The sequence below is a fragment of the Hibiscus syriacus genome, unplaced genomic scaffold, assembly GCF_006381635.1.
Source record: "Hibiscus syriacus cultivar Baekdansim isolate YM2019G1 unplaced genomic scaffold, ASM638163v2 tig00001674_pilon, whole genome shotgun sequence".
Lineage (NCBI taxonomy): Eukaryota > Viridiplantae > Streptophyta > Magnoliopsida > Malvales > Malvaceae > Hibiscus > Hibiscus syriacus.
This window is the reverse complement of record NW_024061880.1, coordinates 446,422-463,779: the sequence shown is the minus strand read 5'-3', so window position 1 is coordinate 463,779 and position 17,358 is coordinate 446,422. Positions and strand designations below refer to the sequence as shown.

The window sequence follows — 17,358 nt, the reverse complement described above, 5'->3', positions numbered from 1 at the left end:
TTTTTGAAGAAAGGGAGGATGATACATGCATCACAAGGCTCACATAAAAGGAAGAAGTAATAACTCTTCCAAATGATCCACTTGTCCAAGCATTTGAAAAGAATATCAGAATAGAAGCAGACTTACGACGACTTTTTGAATGGGATCCTGATCTTATTTAGTCAAGATGTCTTCTGGAGATACAACCGTCTGTCTCTTATCTTTCCAACGGTTCTTGAATCGCATCAATCCGACATCGGGAACTCAATATATGGCTATTTTACTGAAGACGGTGCATGCAGAAAATCCTATACGGGATTTTGTAAATATTACGAATTTTCAATATTTTTATTGATTATTTGTAATATAACTTAATATAGGATGATGCATTATCTTTTAGGATTAGATTTATTATTTTATTAGGAATTAAGATTGGGTTAAAAATATTATCTTTAGTTATTATTATTTTATTAGGAATTAGAGTTAATATATGTTTAGTTTATTATTATTTTATTCATTAGTTATTTAGGACCTTTAGAACTCAACCCCTATATAAAGGAGGCTTCATTAAACTTTGTAATTCAGATTTCTTTGATCAATAATACAACAAGAGTTTGTTTTTGCAAGTGTTGATTGCCTTGTGCCTTCGAAGCTTCTTCTCTGGAGTTCTTTCAAGTTCTTGTGAGGGAGATTAATCTTCACACTCCAATTTGCCTTTTCATCGCGACTAGGAGGGTTGGTTAGAGTCATATTATCGTGTTTTCCTTTTCATTGCGACTAGGAGGGCTCGATAGGACATTATCCATCGATTTTCCACATCCATCCTCGCCATCAATCATCTTTACCGTTCACTTTCATAAGGGAGATCTTTGATTTCTTAGTTATTTTCTCTATTCTTAATTCCTTTATCTTTTGTTTATCTTATTTTAATCTTGTTTCTTTTCTTGTTTCTAGCACTAAAAGAAACCCTAAAGAATCCTGTTATTGCCACCTTTCTCATTCATTCCTTATTATTCTTCATCGAGTCTAGAGTTTTTCTAGGTTTAATTCTTCAACAAGAGCAACGTTCATCAATCCGCCACCGCTTCCCTATCAATTGGTATCAGATTTGGGCCGATTCTTGGAGAGAAACAAGCAATCTTGCTTGTTCTTGCACACAAAACCGTCAAGGTACCCCAACGGAGCTAGTTCACAAACGATTCAGCGTTTCAGGTTCTTTTTATTTAATTTTAATTTAGATTTAAATCCTTCTTGTTAGTTTGCTATTTTTTTCAAAAAAACAAAAAACAAGGCAAAAAAAAGCCAAAAAAAGCCAAAAAAGCTAAAATTTCAAAAAAAAAATACAAACGAAGGTATTTAGGGCTGATTTTATCTATAAATTATATTCATTCTAAGAGTAATCCCCAGTCCAAATTTCACCCCAATCGGAGTTCATTGGAGCCTTCAAATACATCATTCAAGTTTCATCGGCAGATTCGGTTTAGAATCTTGTCGAATTTCTTGAAAATTTTACAGGAGGAATTTCGTGATGAAAATTTCCAGATTGAAACTTCATATATTGGAGATCATTCACACGAAATATCAGAATTTTGGAGATCAAGAATAACTTCGAAAAAAGTGATCAAGAAAAACAGATTGTTTGAGGACTCACTGTTCAACAGAGTCTACTGGATACTACTGAAGGTATTTGGTTCTGAAATTTTACAGGTGGTTTCTTGACGCATCGAAAGACATTCAAGAAATTTTTCAAAATTTTTGGACACCGGTAACCCCCTCAAAAACATTGCTCAAGTTGATCCAGCGTTTTCTAGGTTTTCTGGTTTGGTCCCTTTTTCTTTGACTCTTAGTGCTTTAGGTTCTTTTGTTTTTCCTTGTTATTGTTCTTTTGCATTATCTAACACATTATCTTATTTGTGTTAGTAGGACTAAAGAGTTTGCATACTTCTTCTTTCTTTGCATTCTCGTTCTCTTGGAGTCTAACCTTTGTTTGGCCTCTTAGAGCTTTTAGGTTTTTCTTATCGCCTTTGCTAGTAATCAAACTCCGATACGAACTGTGAAAGACTATTTGGTAAAGTGAGTTTTAAAGAGTACAAGATCGGCTTACTTGCCTCTCGTTGTGTTACTTTCTTGGAGTGACTTGTGAGGTTTCTTGCTTTGTTGAATTTTCTTTCTTTTATTTTTATTTTACTTTAAAATTTTCTTTTGAGTGTTATGATTTCAGAATGGGCGACACTAACAACAAGACACTTACGGCTATCTTAGCCACATTTGCCCGACTCGCGACTCAAATTGAAAGATTTGATGAAATCGTGAGAGAACGACAAGAACCACAACTGGATCTACCAAACCATAATCCAAGACCAAACAATGCTGAACTTTTGGTACCGAGAAAGAACAACCACGTTTCCAAGCACCCAAACTCTTTACAAAACCAAAGTTCACGATCCCGTCTTTCAAAGGAGACAACGATCCAGACAGTACATCGAATGGGAAGGAAAAGTTGATCTCATGTTCGCATACCATGACTGCCCCCAAGCTAAACAAGTTCACCTCATCACCATACAATTTGAAGGATATGCTCGAACTTGGTGGATGCAAACAAGGAAAAAGATCCAGAACTTCCAAATTCCAACAATCACTTCTTGGACCGACCTCAAACAAACCATGAGGAACCGATTCCTACCGACACATTATACACGAGAAGTTAAACAACGACTACACCGACTTCGACAAGGTAGAAGTTCAGTTGAAGATTACTACAAGGAGATGCAGTCCTTACTCAATAGGACTAACATAACCGAAAAAGAAGAGGTCACCGTGTCAAGATTCATCGTCAGTTTAAACTCAAACATCATTGATCTTCTTGATCTACAAGGGTACGAAAACCTTGAAGACGCACTAAAGAAAGCAATGACAATCGAAGCACAAATCCAAAGGAGATCTCAATTCAGTGAACATTACCTAGGTACTTCATCATCTTACCAAGGTAATCCTTCAAATCCTTCCTCGTCTTCTACTCCATCTTCTCTAAAAAAGCCAAGAGATGACAAACCTGACAAGGAGAAAGAACGACCAGCAAAGAATGACACACTTCCAGTCCCTAAAGATCAAATGATAATTTGTGAGGAGGTAGGGAAAGCAAAAAAAGAAAAAGTTGAGAAAGAGGCAAAAGCAAAAGAGGTCACTAGTTATAAAAGCCAAAAGAATAATGACCCATGGGAGGTGAATGAACCTAAATGTGAGAAGAAAAGAGTGACTCAAAATCTATGTGTGAGCACAAAAGAATTGAGAGAGAACCTTCTTTACAAACAACCTTGCATCCTTGTTCGCTTTAGGGAATCAATTGTTTCAATTTCTAACATTAACAAGGATTTGCTTAGTGTGTTTTCATCTCTTTTACAGGATTTTCGAGAAGTGTTAGGTGATCTACCTAACGAATTACCACTGAAAAGAGGAAAACAACGCCAAATCAATCTAATTCAAGGTTCCATCATACCTCGTCAAACATACAATCTCGAAGAAACCAAAGAGTTGGATTTGTTACAAAAAGGCTACATCCAGGAAAGCCTTAGTCGTGACGCCATCATAATGACGAAGCATGATTTGAACAACTCTACAGGCTTTATAGTTCGTGCACAGGAAATCCATGTAAATGATGAAATAGTAAAAGCAACACGAGACTGGCCCACACCATCTTCCATAGCCAAGAGTTGTCGAATAATATTAGGTGACCCTCCTGACGGGTTACCACCTGAAAGCCCTAATCACTATGTCATATCAATGAAGAGTCACAATTTATGGGAGTCCAAAGACCGAGGTAAACAAAACATAGTAGATGATGCACTACCACGAAGGTATACTCTTACCTATCAAACACATATTAATATTCCGAGAATTGAACATATCAAATATCTATATCATAATAACTCGGATATTTCTGATATTTCTGATATTTCTACCCATACTTTTAAAAGTGCTTCTAATGAGTTTTATCGTGTATATGAGTTTCCTTGCCAACTAAACAGGTTCTACAGTCCAAAAATCTCCTCCAGAGAATTTTTAATTCATGAACTACACTTAAGAGACTTAAGGGATTACTTTAACAAACCAGTTGATATGGTTTTTAATCACTCATTCTCGCCACACACGAATAAAACCATGGAGAAATTATCTGAAGCAATCATACAGAAAACCAACAGTGGTCAGCACCATGTTGAATTTCAACCTAAACATCATATTACAAGACTTGTATGCAAAAGAGGGTTTCAAGACTACAAGAAATCATTCCTACAAAGAAGAAACCTCGACTAAAACGCATAAAGACACATCACATTGATCCTGGTAAATGTTTCAAAGTTTTTCTTCCAACAAATATAATTCTCTTTCTCTTGGATTTTCATATTCGAGGACGAATCCTTTTGAAGAGTGGGGGAATGATACATGCACCAGAGTCCATAATACATGCTTCTTTGGACTAATGTTTCTACTCGAACCTATTAGAAGAACAAAGTCTCGAAGATTCAAAGCATATATATTCGGTAAGTATAATGTGAATGAATCATTAAATGATTCTAATGTTGCTCCCTTTAATGTTTCAGATTCGAGGTCGAATCTTTTTGAAGAAAGGGAGGATGATACATGCATCACAAGGCTCACATCAAAGGAAGAAGTAATAACTCTTTCAAATGATCCACTTGTCCAAGCATTGGAAAAGAATATCAGAATAGAAGCAGACTTACGACGACTTTTTGAATGGGATTCTGATCTTATTTAGTCAAGATGTCTTCTGGAGATACAACCGTCTGTCTTTATCTTTCCAACGGTTCTTGAATCGCATCAATCCGATATCGGGAACTCAAGATATGGCTATTTTACTGAAACGGTGCATGCAGAAAATCCTATACGGGATTAATACGGGATTTTGTAAATATTACGAATTTTCAATATTTTTATTGATTATTTGTAATATAACTTAATATAGGATGATGCATTATCTTTTAGGATTAGATTTATTATTTTATTAGGAATTAAGATTGAGTTAAAAATATTATCTTTAGTTATTATTATTTTATTAGGAATTAGAGTTAATATATGTTTAGTTTATTATTATTTTATTCATTAATTATTTATGACCTTTAGAACTCAGCCCCTATATAAAAGAGACTTTATTAAACTTTGTAATTCAGATTTCTTTGATCAATAATACAACAAGAGTTTGTTTTTGCAAGTGCTGATTGCCTTGTGCCTTCGAAGCTTTTTCTCCTGGAGTTCTTTCAAGTTCTTGTGAGGGAGATTAATCTTCACACTCCAATTTGCCTTTTCATCGCGACTAGAGGGTTGGTTAGAGCCATATTATCGTGTTTGCCTTTTCATTGCGACTAGGAGGGCTCGATAGGACATTATCCATCGATTTTCCACATCCATCCACGCCATCAATCATCTTTACCGTTCACTTTCATAAGGGAGATCTTTGATTTCTTGGTTATTTTCTCTATTCTTAATTCCTTTATCTTTTGTTTATCTTATTTTAATCTTGTTTCTTTTCTTGTTTCTAGCACTAAAAGAAACCCTAAAGAATCCTAGCTATTGCCGCACCTTCCTCATTCATTCTTATTGTTCTTCATCGAGTCTAGAGCTTTTTTAGGTTTGATTCTTCAACAAGAGCAACGTTCATCAATCCGCCACCGCTTCCCTATCAAGGAGAGGGCTATAGTCAAGCATTAGCACAAACAACCTTCAATTTGATCATTTATTTAAAAAAGAAAAACCATGCTCATAATAAAACAGTCCAACTAGTAAACGGATTAACAACACAGCAGAGTTGTTATTACTGTTTCCTAACTACAAATCAAGCACAAAGCTGAGCCTAAGCTTCCAAGTTTCACAACCAATCCCTAAAAATTCCGAGAGGAAAATTTAAGAAAGAATTAACCAAGAAACAATGTACCATCCCGACAATATACTATACAACCATTTAACAGTCATGGAATTACAGCCTGATAACAATAAAGCAAAAGTATTTGTTATGTCTCTAACCAAGAGAAATCAAGTCTGATATAGGGGCCAACTGCAGCTGTAACAATAGAGAAATGAATACTCTAGGCAAATCCCTTCTAAATGACTCATACCATTTGGCCAACTGCAGTTGTAACAATGGCTGGAATGCTTTTGTAGCACAACCCAGGAGCCTCGACCACTGTTGACTGCTCAAGCAACTGAAACATGTAGCAACAGAGGAAATGTCAGGCCTACAACCATATCAAGTCTCAAACAATTACCAAGCAAAGAAAATCATGTAATGTGCGAAAACAATTTTCTGGATGTCTCCAACATCAACTACTCCCGGTGAAGTAAGAAAGAGAATCATAAAGAACAGTATCATAATTATTTTAGTAACTTTAACAGTGGTATAGCCATATAGGCAGAACCAATCATTTTCTTTTGTAGGATATATCCCATTATCTAAAAAAATAGTAATTATAAGTGTAATAGAAGAAAAAACAGAATAAGTTAAAAATGTTGAGAAATACAGGAGAACAAACACCAACTAAACATCACACTAATTCTAGACGAGAAAATATATAAAAGTTCGAAGGTCTTACTAAAAGCTACGTAATAGTGCCATAAACCAACGAATTCGATTATAGGAAATGCAACGTTTCTTCAGTTTAAAAATTCTAAATCTGTAAAATCAAAACAAACATAAAATAGAGTACCTTGACGAAACTAATTCAAATACACGATTGCTTCAAATTACAATATCCTAACTACAATAGAATCGATAAACTACCATAAGACATCATAAAAGATTACCGCGAATCCTTCACCCTCTTGTTCAATGGCGAGATCTCGAAGAAACCAGACAGCGCTACCATCATCACCAACTTCATGCTTGTAATCTAGTAACTCAAAGATTAAGCTCTCATCACGGGCAGGGTGCACAAACACCTCCTTTAGTTCACTCAAAAATGAAAAACAATCAGCTAAATAAACGGATTTAAAAAAAGTACAAAAATAACGGAGAACGGTGAACTAACCTGATGATCGGGAACTTGTCTGACGTTAATAACATCCTGCAATAAAGAACAATGTAAAAAACGGGAATTAGTCATAAATTGTGATAAAAGCATGAGATGAAAAGGAGGATGAGTAACCTGAAACCTAAGAGGAAAAGAAGTTGAGATTGCTCCACCAAACAACGGCCTTTCAGATAATAAATCTGCCGACATTTTTACTGAAAATATCCAATAATATTGAATGGGCGAATACCAAAGTTCCAGTGAGAGAAGAGGCGAAGAACAAAAAGGTCCGGTTTTTTTCGCGGAGAATTTTGTAGAATGCGCGGTTTTTTTTTTTGTACGGTGCTTTTATAAATGTGTGTCTGGGGGGAGCGTTTGAATTACGCCATCTCAGCTTGGAATTTAAGCTTATTTGTGAGGGTAAAAGAGGGACTTCGATTGAAAAAACGAGCCCATGGGATAGACGATGTTGTGCTTTGAAATAAACTCGTTAAGCATGCAAGCCCATAATATGATATTCAAATAAAATAAACTACTAAATAATTTGGTTTGATCAATCTTGTAATTTAGGTTTTATTATTCAAAAGTATATAAATTCAACGTTTTCTAACCTAATTTCCTCTCAATCATCATCGCTGGCCTCCTTTTTTGCTTTCATATTTGTTTGATCCACAATGACATTAATTTTAATATGAATATATCTTATTTTTCTTTCACTTTCATATATGTAGTCTTTTTTTTCAATTTTTAATAATTCTACTTTTATGATTTTTTTTTTATAATATTCTAATACTTTTTTGACCTTTTCATCTTCATTTGGTCATTTTGATTTTTTCTAAGGTTGTATTTAACGTCGCCTCAATAGATTAAGATGTCGTTTATTTGTTATCATGTTGGTCTTTTTTGTTTTGGATCATCAGATTTAAATTTGAATACACAGTTTACGTTTGGACATAATTTTCTCATGATACTTCGACTCTGACTTAAGGTTGTCGGTGGTCTTTCAGTAGTTAAAGCTCTTATTGTGATTCGTCTATTAATGCTCGTATTTATATTTTATTCGAGTTTTAACATTTTCTTTATATGATATTTGTATAATATTAAATGATTAGTTTCTTGTGTCAATGGACGTAGTAAATGTCATAATTTTGTGTTTAGTTTACGTTTTATGATTTTAAGCCTTCATTGTATTTTATATATATATATATATAACGTTTTTTTAAATCATCTATGAAAATGATATCACTTTATGTCATGTAAGATGGTGGCACATTTCATTACAAAAACTTTTCTATAAAATGTAATATATGTGATACGTCTTATTCTTATATTCTTGTATGAAAAAAAGGAGTAAGATGTGTTTTATAAAATATATCTTTATATTATTGTATGACAAAAGGAGGAAGATGTGTTTCATAAAATATATCTTTGTTAAATTTTTATCAATTTCAGTTTTTACATTGGTTTAGAATTTTATAGCTGGATTGTTTTAAGATTTTTAAGTTAATGCTTTTGGGTATTTGTTTGGGGTTTTAGTTTTTGTGATGTTGAAATGTAAAGTGAGTGTAATAACTTAAGATTTAGTTGTGATGAATAATAAAGTTAGAAAGAAAAAAAATACATAAATACCTAATATTTACAACAAGTTGAATGAGACATATATAATATATTTAGAATATCATTTAATGTTTTGTTAGATGAGGTCAATGTTGCCTGATTGGTACCTGGTGACCTCTAGTTGTTTTATGCCACTGGAGTATGCGCAAACTTCATCCATTCCCCTCAGCAGGCATGTTGAAGTAAAATTACACCCTGATTCGATCGAGATCAATGTTCGTGGTCCTCGGGTCCTCCGGCAATTAGCATTGTTGCACGTGACAGTACCGGTCTAGTTCTTGCCTGTTGTGCGTTGTGTCTACCTGGACAGCGTGATGTTGGAGTGGTTGAGTCTCAAGCAGTTACCTATGGTCTTGGCATGGCGGTGGAGTTGTGTTTGCCATTAGTTATAATCGAAAGCGATTTCGCATCAGTGGTTCAACAACTGGAGCATCCACACTCGTATTTATCAGTGCTTCGCTTTTTCCTTTCTGAACCTGTCCAAGTTGAACCCCCATTCGTAGTTTTCCACTCGGTGGGTTCGTCGAGAAGCCAATGGCGCTGCCAACTTGTTCTTATTGTTGTGATGTTGTTAATTACATCGGATGCCCAATTTGTTATTCATTGTAATCCATCAAAGACAACATTTGATGAAAACGCATAATCAAAGTAGTTAGTAGTTAAAGTGGAAAGAAAGAAAAAAGAACACAAACAGAACATATTGCAATAATGAATTATAAAATACATCAGAAAATGACATAAACATACATCAAAGAAAAACACAATCATAACAGACTTATAAAATCAACAAAGTTCAAAAGAAATCAGGCATCAGTTACATCATTTAAACAGTTCTCATAAATAAAAAGTCTTATTGTCCCAATAACAATTTAGACATTGAATGCAAGTCCCATAACACATACAAAAAGATTGTGTTAGCAGATAGAGGAGAAGATAGACCATGAATATGTGATCACATGTTTGATAATATGTTGACAATATAGTATAGTATTGCATCCCCTCTCATTATACTAAATATCTAGTGTCAATAAAATTTGATAACTGACCGAAGTTTAATTTGGCGTGGTTTGTTATAGGGTGGAGGTCCGATCGACGTCAAACGGTCTCGGCCGTGGGTTTAGGGATTGTAATTGAAGTTTTCAAAGTTTTGAAGTTTTTTAAAAGTTTTTTTTTGTTTGAAATTTTTGGTTTTTTCAAAATATATTTTCATTTTTCATTTTAAATTAAAATTTTAAAATTACCAAAATATAACACGTGTCACCTAATGGCCGTTATGATATGGTACCTAAAATAATAACGTTGTAACATAAGAGGGCGAAGTATTCTTTTATCTCCCAGCAGTATCTTCGTTTCGGTATCCCAAACTAAATAAATATTTTTAATTATAACTAAAATTTATTCCTAATTATCTGTTTATTAGTTTCATTTATTTTAGGGAATACTGTTCAAATCCGTATCTCTACACATATATCTCAATTGTAATTGAAATTAATCTTACCATTTTCAAACCCTAATCGTCTAACCTCGCGCTACTATACGAAGGCGAAATTTATCGGCCAATAGCTTTTTTTTTTCTTGTTAATCAAACGTTTCGTAGATCCTCTGTTTTTATTAGGGGTTAAATCTGTTTATTCCGGGCGGGTTTTCATTCGGATTATATTTGGGCTTTGAAGTTAACAAGGAAAATAGGGAAGAAAATGAGTAATCAAAAGAAAAAGAATTTCCAGATAGATGCGTTTAAGCACCGGGTCGTGGTGGATCCGAAATATGCTGAAAAGACATGGAAAATTCTCGAGCATGCAATCCATGAGATTTACAATCATAATGCTAGTGGCCTCAGTTTCGAAGAGCTTTACAGGTTTCTGCTGTTTTTTTTTTAAATTTTTGTAATTTGATGTTTCAATTTAGTTGCTTATTGCTATGCATTTGATGAAAAACGTTATATGTTTTCATGAAATGAATTTGGATTTGAGTTATTGAAAAACATTTTATAAATTTCTTGAAACTTTGAAGAATTTCTCATCTGATAGGTTAGGTTGTATATTGGTTTAGGTTACGAAGTTGTTGAAAATACCTTTTAGAGACCAGTATGAAGGTAACCAGCATGAAGAGATTTAATTAAACAATTCTAGGTGTTGTTTCAGTAACTTTCATTTTGGGAACAATAGCATTGCCCGTTCCTGGATGATCTTATGTCTCTGAAACCTCACCCCGAAATTTTTATAAGAACAAAATTTGATGGGAAAAGGTGAAGAAAGGTTCTTATTGTGGTGGTATTTATTCTTCTTTCTTCGCCCCCATGCCTTTAGTTTTGAGTTGCAACTGACTTTTCTTCTTCTTGTATTTATGCTTCTTTCTTCATTTCTCTTTCCTTCGCTTGCATGCAAACGACTATTGATATGTGTTTGATTGGCAAAGAGCAAGTAGCAACTAGCTTTCTTTGGTATTATGCTTCGAGTGGCAATTAGCAAATGACTATTACGCTTTCTTTGTTGTCCTTGTATTTTATAACAAGCAAATGATATTTGAATATTTTCTTTTGTTGTTTACTTTAGAAAGTATTTGTCCAAGTTGTAATTCAAAACTAGTTTAGGGTAAGTTCAGATATTTGTATCTTAATTTCCCATAGTTGTTTATAGAGGAAGTTTGCATCTGCGCTGAACTTCTGTATGTGCTTGCAAGAGTGAGATCTCTCTCTTTGGCACCCAAGTAAATTTCACGTCAGCTAATTAAATTTTGGTTATTTTCTTTACATGTTGACTTTTTTTATATGAATTCAGGAATGCGTACAATATGGTTTTGCACAAATTTGGTGAGAAACTTTACTCTGGACTTGTTACAACTATGACCGCACACCTCAAAGAAGTATTAAAATTTATAGAAGCTGCTCAAGGTGATTTGTTTCTCGAAGAGTTGAACAGGAAATGGAATGACCACAACAAGGCACTGCAAATGATTCGAGACATATTGATGTACATGGATCGGACTTATATTCCAAATACCCGTAAAACCCCTGTTCATGAGCTTGGGCTTAACTTGTGGAGGGATAATATCATACATTCAGGCAAAATACAGTCAAGGCTTTTGAGCACGCTTCTTGAATTAGTGCACAGAGAGCGAACTGGTGAAGTTATTGACCGGGGTTTGATGAGGAATATAATCAAGATGCTTATGGATTTGGGTTCTTCTGTCTACCAGGAGGATTTTGAGAAGCCATTTCTTGAGGTTTCTGTGGAGTTTTATAAGGTTGAATCTCAGAAGTTTATTGAGTGCTGTGACTGTGGGGACTATCTGAAAAAGGCGGAGATACGTCTAAATGAAGAAATCGAGAGAGTTGTTCACTATTTGGATGCCAAGAGTGAAGCCAAGATAATTAATGTGGTGGAGAAGGAGATGATTGCTAACCACATGATGAGACTAGTCCACATGGAGAACTCTGGCTTGGTAAATATGATTATTGATGACAAGTATGAAGACTTGGGTAGAATGTACAATTTATTTAAAAGAGTTCTTAACGGTCTCTCAATGATACGAGATGTGATGACTTCTCACCTTAGAGAAACTGGTAAACAATTGGTTACCGATGCAGAAAATTCGAAAGATCCAGTGGAATTTGTCCAGCGGCTCTTGGATGAAAGGGACAAATATGATAAAATCATTTGTCAAGCATTTAGCAATGCCAAGACATTCCAGAATGCCCTGAACTCCTCTTTTGAGTATTTCATTAACTTGAATTCTCGTTCTCCTGAGTTCATTTCCTTGTTTGTGGACGATAAGCTTCGCAAAGGATTGAAAGGAGTCAGTGAGGAGGATGTGGAGATAATTCTTGATAAAGTTATGATGCTGTTCCGCTACCTGCAGGAGAAGGATGTGTTTGAAAAGTACTACAAACAACACTTAGCTAAGCGGCTTTTGTCGGGAAAAACTGTATCTGATGACGCAGAGAGAAGTCTGATAGTCAAGCTTAAGACAGAATGTGGATATCAGTTTACTTCAAAATTAGAAGGCATGTTTACAGACATGAAAACCTCACAGGACACAATGCAATGGTTTTATACCAGCCATCCTGAGCTAGAAGATGGCCCTACCCTAGTTGTTCAGGTACTAACGACAGGGTCTTGGCCCACTCAGCCTACTATCACTTGCAACCTGCCCATTGAAATGGCAACACTGTGTGAGAAGTTCCGGTCATATTATCTCGGAACCCATACGGGTCGGAGGTTGTCCTGGCAAACTAACATGGGGACAGCAGATATAAAAGCCACTTTTGGAAAGGGTCAAAAGCATGAGTTGAATGTTTCAACATACCAAATGTGTGTATTGATGCTTTTCAACAATGCTGATATGCTTAGCTACAAGGAGATCGAACAAGCTACTGAAATCCCTGCTTCAGACTTGAAAAGGTGCTTGCAATCGATGGCCTGTGTTAAGGGAAAGAATGTTCTAAGGAAGGAACCCATGAGTAAAGATATTGGTACCGATGATGCATTTTTTGTCAACGACAAGTTCACAAGCAAATTCTACAAAGTGAAGATTGGAACTGTGGTTGCACAAAAGGAATCAGAACCCGAAAAGCTAGAGACTCGACAAAGAGTGGAGGAGGACAGGAAACCGCAGATCGAAGCTGCAGTTGTTAGGATCATGAAATCGAGGAGGGTGCTGGATCATAACAACGTAATAGCCGAGGTCACAAAGCAGTTGCAGTCGCGGTTCTTGGTCAATCCAACGGAGATCAAGAAACGAATCGAGTCTCTCATCGAGCGAGAATTCTTAGAAAGGGACAGCAGTGATAGGAAATTGTATCGGTATCTAGCCTAACCTAAAGACGGGGCTTCAATAGATCTCTCTGTTTCTTTTGGAAAAAGGTTAGTGTTGGCGAATGAAATTGTACCCCAGTTGTTAAAATCTGTTTTACATACGATGCAAGCAAGCTCCATTTTGTTTGAACTTTGAATGGATATGTGTTGGTTGATGCTTTTGCTATTTTACTGCACTGCTTAATCTGTGCTCCTTCACATCCCTAAGGACAGGCCCTTTATCTTTAGTTCAGCCAGCCTTTACTTGGATTTGGATAGGCTATCTAGCAAACTAAAACCAAGGACAGAGCAAGTGCCTATTAACTATCCTTGTTACCCTACGCATTGGTTGTTTTAAGTCGAATTCATTCATTGTGTTTTAGTTCCAAGGTCATATGTGTCAATGCCGATTGGCTTGTATCGAGTATATACTTATAACTGCATTAAAAACAAATTTTAATTAAATTATAATTATTAAATTAAGTTGTTAAAAATCTAATTAATAATTTTAATTTAAAATTTGTATTTAAATATACGTAGATGCATATTTGTATTCATATGATATATATTTTCTGAAGAAACTATACATTTCATTATTAATATGTATAAATATAAAAAATTTAAAATACTCAAAATGCTACGTCAAAATATATTGATACCAATAGTGTAAATAATTACAAAAAAATCGACATTTGACATCATTTTTTTCACTTTAAAAAAAAGACTTCGATAAAATTATATACATCTGATGATCTGAATTGATCTTGATTTTAACCCATTTTTTAAATAATTTATCTTTATCTACATTTCTCTTATTTTTTTTAAATATGATCATAAATTGTACCTAATATACATTAATTATAGCTTTTTTACATGATTAATGGATATCCTATACAATCATACCAAAAAGGGGGGGGAATCCTACAGAAAGCAGTAAAATCCAAAAAGAGGAAGAAGAAGAAGAAGAAATGAAGTGCAATTATATATTTTGGCGCCAATGAATTACCGGGAAAAGAACGGCGCGAACAAAAAAAAACGCCTGAATTTAGCTTCTCTAGCCTACTCTGCCACTTATCTTTCTTCGTGCATTTCTGATTTTTCATAAAGAAAAGTAGCACAGACTTAGTTCTCCGTTTTCCATGGAATCATATAAGAATTAAAGCAAATCCAATAACGGGTTCGGGGCCAATATGGATCTTTCAGATATAGCGAGAAAGCTTGATCTCTCACAACACAAGATGCTGGTCCGAAAAGCGGCGAAACTCCGACGCCTCTGCGATGTGCAGTTCGATTCATCCATTATCGGTGTCGTAAGTACTGCATCCTCTAACTACCTATTACTTCAACCCCATTGAAGTTCAAATCTGAAGTGTTAATCCATTATTTTCCATCCTTCCCTTTTTGTTCTGCTTGTAGGGAGAGGTTTGTAGGTTTTGTGAGGTTATATTTGATAGGCAAAAGGCTGTCAAATTGAGTGGAGTGTCAGAAAAGGCTTACACTAGATTTTTCAATTCCTTGCAGAACGGTCTAAATATCAAGTGGGTTTCTCCTACTTTTCCTTGTTTCTTCTTTGCATTGTAAAATCGAATTATATCTGAACTCAGATTGTGACTGATTTGGGGAAATTTTGGTGTTTCAGAACAATGTTGGATATTAGAGAATTGGGGATTCAATTTGGATGCGTTAGGCTCATCCCTTTTGTGAAGAAGGATTTATCTCTGTAAGATCCTTTTCCATCTCAATATTTGAAATAATGTCTGAATGATTAAATCCCAAAATTAGATGATTTGTACTCATAATTGTTAGGTTTACAAATCCAAGTCGGTTTTCGTTTGATCATCAGATGAAAGCTAACGTTTTTCTTTTACCATTCTTTGAACTGTTTGAGTGACTTAACTGTTGTTTTTGTCAGCTACAAGGACCGGTTTATGGCATCACTGCCTTCTTCCAGGCAGGCGAGCGCAGACTTCACCATACCAGTGCTTACTGCCGTGTCATTTTACTTGTGTGCTAAAAAACACAAGGTAATACACATCTAATCATTCCATCAAATGTTTTTATTCCATTATTTATTTTTTACATATATCTACTTTACAGCTGAAGATCGATAAGGTTAGGTTGATTGAGGTTTGTGGCACCTCTGAATCTGAATTTTCTTGTGTAAGTAATATGGTTTTTCCCTACATGTAATCTAATCCATTGTTAATTTGTAGATGTTTAGTGCCCTAAGCTTTTGTTTGGAACGTTTGATACAGGTCTCTACCTCCATGAAAGATCTGTGCCATGATGTTTTTGGAATCTCAAATGAGAGAAAAAATCCCAAGGAAGCGAAAGGAAACCGAGGTAGTTGTCCATTTTGACTTGCCATTGAATTGGAAACCATCTATGTATATGCTTTTGATGCTCTACCATTTACAGTACAATTTTAATATCATATGCTTTTTTCAACACATGGGGAATTGTTTTCTCTGAAACGTGCTTTGATCTGTCTGAGAAAAGAAAATTCAGTGATGGTGGTTATTTATCCGATGATGGAGCAGAGGTAATACTGCAGCATCTATAAAACTAGTTTACTGAATGTTGGATGAAAGTTGGTTTCATAGTTTTCTAGATATGGAGCATTGTGATTTGATTGTGAAACAATTTCTGTAACATTAATTTGTAATATTGTTCTTGACAACAACATTAATTTGTTTTCTTGTACGTTAAGTACTATAGAGCTATGATGAGCAGCTTCTTGCAGTTTTCGAGTTACAAGCAGCGAAAGGACGCAGAGAAAGTTGATGAAGAATGGAAACCAACTGTTCTGTCATCTAACAAGAAGAGCACAGAAGGTAATGAAAAAACAAAAAAATCTCTGCAAAAGATGAACTCAACAAGAACCGACATAACTGATACTTTTATGCATTTATCAGTGTGCATTTTCTTCAGCACCTTGCAAGCGGACCACTCTTAGCATTCTCAAGCAAGTTTTATGACATTGAAATATTTATTTATTATTGAGCATCGAAATTATGAATTTCTCTATATTCTAACGTTTAGCATACGATTGTAGGATAATATATTTTTCTTAAAAACTTTATATAATGAATTTTTTTTTGGGTGTATGACTTATGAGTAATGGAAATGTTCAATAACGACAGCTTTGGAAGATAAATTATTTTGGGCAGAAGCCATTAACAATGAATTCGGAAAATTATTTGCCAACAACTCTGCTCCATTTCTGAATAATTTATGCCGTCTTTGGATTCTTCACAGTTCGCATATCTTTCTTACTTTGGGTCAGACAAGGACTACAAAATACCTAATACCTTTCTCCATTATTTAATCAAAATCATTCACACAACAATGATAAAAGATTTGATATCAAATATTTAATTAATATTATTATAATGTTCCATATACATTTTTTATCTTTCTATTTAAAAGTTCAATTGGATTGAAAATTTAGTAGTTAAGGGAAATGCTATTCTCTCTCGAGGTCTTGAGTTCAAGTAATTATGTTTGTGTGTTGTCAACGATTAATTTTTTTTTAACATATTTTCTTCTTATACTATTAAAAGGTTTAACTTGATTCATTACCCATTATGATTTGTATGGCCATGTATTATTAGAAATGATGATACTATTTCAAAACAATTATTAGCATTGATTAGTGTAATAGTTGTATTGGACCTCGTCGAGGTTAACACGGGTAATTTTCTTGTACGGTAGCTTAATATAAGGCTAAAGAAAGCCACTACAAAAAATATTAATATTTTTTAACGTTTTGATAGAACGATACTTAAAATGTTATTTTTTTCTATCGAAAATGTTAATTTCGCTACCTAAAATGAATATTTTTGATATTAACATTTTCGGTAGAAAAAATAACATTTTAGTTAGTACTCTACCGGAAATGTTAAAAGAATAATAACATTTCTGGTAGCGTCTTTTCTTAAACTTAT

The 17,358-nt window shown here is 34.5% G+C and overlaps 3 protein-coding genes across 4 annotated transcripts; 2 read left to right on the top strand and 1 right to left on the bottom strand.

Annotated features, from left to right (window-relative positions):
• Positions 1–488: 488 nt before the first annotated feature.
• LOC120131183 (origin of replication complex subunit 6-like) lies at positions 489–16,436 on the top strand. Of its 2 annotated transcripts, none has more exons than XM_039148238.1 (8): positions 489–499; positions 14,519–14,721; positions 14,828–14,949; positions 15,051–15,131; positions 15,324–15,435; positions 15,509–15,571; positions 15,667–15,754; positions 16,155–16,436. In XM_039148238.1, exons 2-8 carry the CDS (start codon positions 14,602–14,604, stop codon positions 16,193–16,195), a joined length of 627 nt encoding a protein of 208 aa, XP_039004169.1. In that variant the 5' UTR covers positions 489–499; positions 14,519–14,601; the 3' UTR covers positions 16,196–16,436. The 2 variants fall into 2 exon arrangements, 1 of the variants encoding a protein (XP_039004169.1); XR_005516900.1 differs by lacking the exon at positions 489–499 and having other exon boundaries at positions 14,386–14,721; positions 16,155–16,245; positions 16,327–16,435.
• Positions 6,083–7,335, bottom strand: LOC120131196 (ran guanine nucleotide release factor-like). Its single transcript, XM_039148244.1, has 4 exons — positions 7,134–7,335; positions 7,017–7,052; positions 6,793–6,930; positions 6,083–6,194 (listed from the first exon to the last, which is right to left on the bottom strand). The coding sequence occupies exons 1-4, from the start codon at positions 7,206–7,208 to the stop codon at positions 6,102–6,104; spliced, it is 342 nt and encodes a 113-aa protein (XP_039004175.1). The 5' UTR covers positions 7,209–7,335; the 3' UTR covers positions 6,083–6,101.
• Positions 9,982–13,584, top strand: LOC120131175 (cullin-3A-like). The gene is made up of 2 exons (XM_039148226.1): positions 9,982–10,473; positions 11,396–13,584. The coding sequence occupies exons 1-2, from the start codon at positions 10,313–10,315 to the stop codon at positions 13,431–13,433; spliced, it is 2,199 nt and encodes a 732-aa protein (XP_039004157.1). The 5' UTR covers positions 9,982–10,312; the 3' UTR covers positions 13,434–13,584.
• Positions 16,437–17,358: the final 922 nt, after the last annotated feature.

What these genes read in the sequence shown, in the direction of transcription:
- LOC120131196 (XM_039148244.1), bottom strand. Translation starts at nt 7,208, where the DNA reads ATGTCGGCAGATTTATTATCTGAAAGGCCGTTGTTTGGTGGAGCAATC. An exon ending in GACAAGTTCCCGATCATCAG is followed by an intron (nt 6,931 to 7,016) that starts GTTAGTTCACCG and finishes AGTGAACTAAAG; the next exon opens with GAGGTGTTTGTGCACCCTGC. An exon ending in AAGAGGGTGAAGGATTCGCG is followed by an intron (nt 6,195 to 6,792) that starts GTAATCTTTTAT and finishes TACATGTTTCAG; the next exon opens with TTGCTTGAGCAGTCAACAGT.
- LOC120131183 (XM_039148238.1), top strand. Translation starts at nt 14,602, where the DNA reads ATGGATCTTTCAGATATAGCGAGAAAGCTTGATCTCTCACAACACAAG. An exon ending in GTGAAGAAGGATTTATCTCT is followed by an intron (nt 15,132 to 15,323) that starts GTAAGATCCTTT and finishes TGTTTTTGTCAG; the next exon opens with CTACAAGGACCGGTTTATGG. An exon ending in GGAAGCGAAAGGAAACCGAG is followed by an intron (nt 15,755 to 16,154) that starts GTAGTTGTCCAT and finishes AGCTTCTTGCAG; the next exon opens with TTTTCGAGTTACAAGCAGCG.
- LOC120131175 (XM_039148226.1), top strand. Translation starts at nt 10,313, where the DNA reads ATGAGTAATCAAAAGAAAAAGAATTTCCAGATAGATGCGTTTAAGCAC. An exon ending in AGTTTCGAAGAGCTTTACAG is followed by an intron (nt 10,474 to 11,395) that starts GTTTCTGCTGTT and finishes ATATGAATTCAG; the next exon opens with GAATGCGTACAATATGGTTT.